This window comes from Rhincodon typus, chromosome 15 (genome assembly GCF_021869965.1).
Source record: "Rhincodon typus isolate 14 chromosome 15, sRhiTyp1.1, whole genome shotgun sequence".
NCBI lineage: Eukaryota > Metazoa > Chordata > Chondrichthyes > Orectolobiformes > Rhincodontidae > Rhincodon > Rhincodon typus.
Window position 1 is genome coordinate 36,097,959 of NC_063346.1, and position 5,752 is coordinate 36,103,710.

General features: G+C 41.9%; 1 protein-coding gene and 1 long non-coding RNA gene across 2 annotated transcripts; one reads left to right on the forward strand and one right to left on the reverse strand.

Annotated features, from left to right (window-relative positions):
• Positions 1–413: 413 nt before the first annotated feature.
• LOC125484999 lies at positions 414–4,659 on the forward strand. The gene is made up of 3 exons (XR_007263782.1): positions 414–528; positions 1,315–1,414; positions 3,804–4,659. It is a non-coding gene; the product is annotated as an uncharacterized LOC125484999 (long non-coding RNA).
• On the reverse strand, positions 1,085–5,297 carry cbln1 (cerebellin 1 precursor). The gene is made up of 3 exons (XM_020514865.2): positions 4,754–5,297; positions 3,965–4,084; positions 1,085–2,084 (listed from the first exon to the last, which is right to left on the reverse strand). Exons 1-3 carry the CDS (start codon positions 5,003–5,005, stop codon positions 1,887–1,889), a joined length of 570 nt encoding a protein of 189 aa, XP_020370454.1. The 5' UTR covers positions 5,006–5,297; the 3' UTR covers positions 1,085–1,886.
• Between the last annotated feature and the right edge of the window lie 455 nt (positions 5,298–5,752).

A 5,752-nucleotide genomic window follows, 5' to 3' on the forward strand; every position in this document is an offset into this window, starting at 1 on the left:
ACCTGATGGCGACGGAAAATAAACATCCAAATTATTGCTGAGTCCGAATTCGCGTTTAAATAACGGTTCCTTTGAACTAAATCAAACTGAAATTAAATAATCTTCGGAGGATAGAATATCGAGATTTGCTAATATTCTGCAAATTGAAGTTAATTCACATACTTCTGCAAAACGGCCGCTGTGCTTTTTAAAAGCTTGTTAATTCAATATGAAGACTATCGTGTGTCAATGTAGCACAAATGAGTGAAGACAATTGCGGGCTCCTTAAAACAATGCCAACGCACGTTTATGCAAGAGTCGTGGATTTAAACCAAATTAAAGGCAATTTAAACCCACAAGCGCACAGTCCACGAGATCCTATCAAAATAGGAAATTTAAATGTAATTCAGTACCTGTTCCTATTCACCAGAACAGGACACTTGTTTCAAAAACAACTCCAGTCACCACGCCGAGCCGGATTGTGACGGTGATTACTAGGCATACCAAACAGTCATGCGCCAGTCTTCACCTTCTACATCAGCAGTAACAGTGAGTTGAATTATAGCGTTTACACAAGAAATGTCCAAATTACTGAATACTGGAGCACACAAATAGGTGTGACCTTGGCACAAAATATCTCCACAGCTTATATAGGACTAATTTCGCTCTGCAAATGTATGTTTTCTTCTATCAAACCGATTTCCTAAAGGGATTTTGTCAGTGACTAAACATTGTCCTGATATTTTAGAACAATCTGGCGGAATCTATTTCCCTTTGTGGCTTAGGCAGCATCAGAGGAGTAGGAAAGTCGACATTTCGGGTCGGGACCCTTCAGAACTTTCCTACTCCTCTGCTGCCTAGCCTACCGTGTTCCTCCAGCTCCACATTGTATTGTCTCTGACTCTAGCATCTGCAGTTCTTGCTATCTCCCGTTGTGGTTTGTTTCAGTGTGAACTCTCAGCTATCTCGTCAGAATAAAATATGCATACCAACCATGATTTCTGGTTAACAAAAATAAAAGTTACATTTAAAATTTATTGAAATAAAGCAAAATTCAATTTTATAAATATTCACACATATATTACAGTGATAAACTTTTCATAATATTTCTGCCGTTCAATATGGCCACATTATACTGGAACAAAAACGACAGATATGCATCAGAACGCATAGCAGCCTCCACAGAATAAACCCAGGATACACCGAAATACTGAAACACAACTAACCGCCCTTGTTTGGCTAGATCAAAATCACCAGAATTCCGTTATAAGGTTTATGCTTGGTTATATAGACTGTTAACCTTCTGTAACGGAATTGATAACACTGTATCTATAGGGTGTAGAAATACAAGGGCGAATAAAGAAATAGAATATATGCTGCGTTTGGGGCTGCAACCGTCTCTAAAATTCCGCATAGCAGACATATACAGGCACAGGTAAGCATTTGTTCTGCTTTCATACACTTTTGAAGAGATAGTATCGTTTTGGCAACCAGACCTAACAGAGCTGTTCCTGACAAACGTATTAGACAGTATTCTCGATTTGGCAGCCTATCCAGGCTGTAAAGCTAATGCTGTGAAAATTAAGTTACAGGATTGTACTTTCTAAAATAAAACCTTCCATTTCTAAAACGAAAAACATCCAATGTATTTTGTAGTGGTAACTGTTTCACATACTAATTTTAAAAAAAGTGACCGTCGATCTAGTTCGTATATGAAATATGTGATATATTCTGAATGAGTTGAAATGCATTGACTTAGTTGCTTATAAATACAGACTACCAAATGGGATACTGTCCCTTTAATTTTTCTGTCTAGCTCTGGGACGCATTTGCGCTGTTGGGGAAATAAAAAGTTATTAACCCTCCTGTGACAGTATAGGGTTCAGGAAAAACAACGTTGTTTTCACTTAAAGCGGAAACACCAGGAATCCGGAAAAAGTTGAGTATTTCCACCCTCCCATTAGGTTTCCTCGTTCTAATTTAAGATAGGCTCGGTCTCCCTTTTCCATCTGGGTCAACACTCCGTTGCTAGCAGCCTCTCTTGTCACATCCTGATCTCCTGCAAAGGCTGAAATCAACGGCCATCCATTCAGCATCAGGCTCACCTGCAGAGAAATGATAATATTTAAAGTAATACCGTCATTTTCTGTCAGCAACATTCACACCGTTTATAGCATTAGTGAGATGATCTTTAAACGCGACGCTATTGCAAAGGTTATCTGAAAATTCATCATAAAATATATCATTAATAAATTAATGTTAGATGGTTCGCCTACGTAAGTTCCTGACAAGCAAGTCCGTGTTTATCCGAAAGGGCATCACAACTTTACTGTTCAGCTGTTACCTTTCCTCAGCTCTGAGAAGCCAATAGCTCAATATTAACCTCTTGGAATTGTAGCTGCGCCTCCCGTATCCTGCCATAATGTTCTGTCTCTATTCTACTCCTCCACCACTGACAGGCTTTCTTTATCATTCCTTAAAATAAATCCTTAAAATTTGTTTTATGAATAAAATGCCTAGTATAGCGTTTTAATGAAATGCTCTCTTAAACACAAATAAGAGAATTGTTCAATGCACCAGGAACATTCTCCCGTGTTTCACACTATTTCTTTCATAGAAACCGAACGTTAAGTATGTGTGGTGATTTGTCACCGACTGTGTTGTGTATGGTCAGTTTTATTTTACTCCAATATTAAATACAGCATATTATTGATAATGGTATATGTGGTTAAGTTACAATGCATTAACAATACTGCAAACAATGGTAAGCAAACATACCTCAAAACTGAGCGAATAAATGCATTTCTCAAAATAGCAACTGTATTTTTTCAGTCTATAATATGCCAGATATAATGCACGTATCCATCCAATAGCGACCACGGGTGGTCGATAATTACTTACCTGAAAACAGGCCTCAACTACACATCATGTCATTGATTGAAAAAGAAATTCGATTTTTCTTGTTGGTAAAATAACTCGAATGTTTTACATACAAAAATAATCCATTTCTACATTTTCTTTGAATTAAAACAGAACTTGGTTTTCACCCCATGCTTCCCCCAATTTTACTGTTTTAGCCTCCTGTCCTCTCTGTGACGTTGTGAGTGGGTACCACATGTAAAGAACTGTTAAAAGGCCGATATTGGGCCGCCGTTATCCTGGAGTGAATGATGGGACCAAATAACAGAAACCTCGAATACTTTCCCACCTAATTCCAATATTTACACACAAAGTACAATTTGGACGCTTTTAAATTTTGGAAGCAAAATTTGCTAGTCTTGCTGTGACACTTTCACTCTTTTTTTCCACCAGTAACTCAAGCGGGGTGGGGGCGGGGAGGAAGGTTGGGCAGTGCTTAAAAGTATGAAAGAGTGAGGGTGAACAGGAGGCGGAGTCCTGCCCTCAGGAGTTGTGGATGATAACGGAACCCTTCACCCAACCCCCTCCTGAGATCCCTTCCATTATTATTATCCAGAGTCAGAACCGTCAGGTATGTTGTTTGATATTTGTTTCCTCCATCCTAAGAATAAAAAACTGCCCCATTTAATTAATGATTTAGCCATCACTCGGCCCTCCCTCTGAGCTGGTCATAAGTCGTTATCGGACGCTCGTCGTTTGTATTGTTTACAACAATATCCAACCTTTAATAAACCTTTCATTTCCAAATCTTTTAAGGTCTATTTCCAAGTAGTGTGAAATCAGCATTTCATTAAGTGGACAAACAGACACTGAATGCGAAAAAAATGTCTACATTCCTCAATCCGCGCTTCTCCAGGTCTTTCTCTGGAGATCATATAAGCTTCCGTTAATCATTTTGCTTGCAGTTTCGGTAACAGAAAGCGTTTGGGCTCCTAAAGGATTTAATGATGACACGAGGAAGGAATGGCTGAATAGTTTTCATGCAACTCCCACATTCTTGAGAGCAAAAGACTGAAAGCGGCAGAGAAGTGAACGTATTCGATAAAGTGTGGGAAAATCTACTAACCTGGATCGTTTGCCGGTTATACACTTTTACGACGTGAAAGTTAAAACTGTAAATTCCTTTCCGTGGCGCTATGAAGGTGCTCCTCTCCGAGTCAAAATTAGAACCCACATTCACTAGTATCTGAAATCAGACAGAAACTGTGTCAGCAAACCCGGGCGGTTTAGTCAACTACCTAAAACAAAACGGAATGTTTAAGAGTAGCGCGAATGAAGGGAGAATGGGACAGAGCTCACAAGATTACGAAGTTGTGAGAACCATAAGAATCAGCGTCTTCAGTTGTCTCAGACATCGATTTAGTTAAATTCCATCTACATGATTAACTTCTTTCTATTTGTAAAGACATTTTGTTGTAATTTCTATTTTCTCACATTTAAGTGCGCTGCATTCCCGTTTCCCCTTCAGTGGTCCTCTGGTTATATGTGTGTCCCTTGGAGAGACCAGCCCCTGTCCCTTAACCCGCTTCATCTTCTTTGCGGCTTTGTTTTTTTTTTCCCCGGACGCATCATTTCGTTCGTATTTTCCCATCCCGCTGTCCCTCCCATGCAATCTGAAAATATGTACCGCAACTTTCCTCCAACTCTGACTTCTCATTCCCCATTCTGCTTGCTATATTGCACCACGGAGCCGAGTTCTGAGCCTGGACATGGTCAAGCAGCTACAGTACCTAAGAACTGACCTTGGGGGATACAGCATGTCGCATTTGAGACATGGTTAAGCACGCTATCCCTTCCGTCAATCAAAATAACAGCGGTCCTTCAAAAAAGCAGCGTCCGTCCATCGCCCACTTACATTGTCAAAGTATATGATCATGGTCCTGTTGCTCATCTCGGAGGGCTCGTGGTTGGTGCTCCTGATCACCGAGAAAGCCACCTTGGCGCTGCCGGATCGCACGGAAATCCCGAGTGCAGTCCCTGTAGGATCCGAGGTGGGATTCGAGTCACAAACCACCAGGCACTTGCCCTCCAGGACGATGGGCTCTGTCTCATTCTGGCCGCACACGAGTCCCGCAAACCAAACCAAACCGAACAGCAACTCCAACATGACGAGCGACCGCCGACTTCCACAAGGTGCTGCTTGCTCCTTATCTCCTGATCGAATCCAGCTTTTCGTCGCTTCTCCTTGAGAGTTTCTCTGATTTATCCCCTTCTTTGTGTGTATGTGTGCGCTTTTTCTTTCTTTCAAATGTTGCTTTATTATTTTCTGCAAGCTCACCTTCTTCTGGCTTTGTGCTTGCCTCTCCCTCTCGCTTTCTTCGTTTATAGCTGGAATTAAATGACCCCTGAAGTGTAAGAAGGGGCCCTGACAAGAAGACGCACAAATGAATACATAGCGCTGCGCCTAGTCCTTGTGTAAATTATTGATGGCAGAGAGATCACAGGCAACTGAAGCGTGCCCGCCACTGGCGCCCTCCTCACTGGCTGGCCCGCCTCTGCCCGCTGTCAATCACCGAACTCTCCAGCAATCAGCGCCGCGCTCTCCCACTGCTGCCCGCCCACCTCACAGAGAGCTGCTCCTCGCTCGCAGCAGCTCGACCGTCTGCAAGGACGCAGCGGCAGAGCACCGTGTTTTATACCGACAGCAGCCCCAGCGCCTTTGCAAAGCCTTTTATTTTATTGTTTCACCGACCACGGGCAGTGCATAATTCAAGCCCGCTCGCAGCACAGCACCTCTGTTCTCCCTGTCTGTCCACATACTCTTATGCAAGAATGTAACAAAGGCATTGTTTTGCATGCACTTTACATATCCTTTCCCATAAAACTTAAACGTGTTTATGGTTGAAAGGGAATT

Coding starts and splice junctions, on each gene's coding strand:
- cbln1 (XM_020514865.2), bottom strand. CDS start 5,005: ATGTTGGAGTTGCTGTTCGGTTTGGTTTGGTTTGCGGGACTCGTGTGC. Junction 4,085..4,753: donor TGATCATATACTTTGACAAT/GTAAGTGGGCGA, acceptor GTCTGATTTCAG/ATACTAGTGAATGTGGGTTC. Junction 2,085..3,964: donor ATAACCGGCAAACGATCCAG/GTTAGTAGATTT, acceptor ATTTCTCTGCAG/GTGAGCCTGATGCTGAATGG.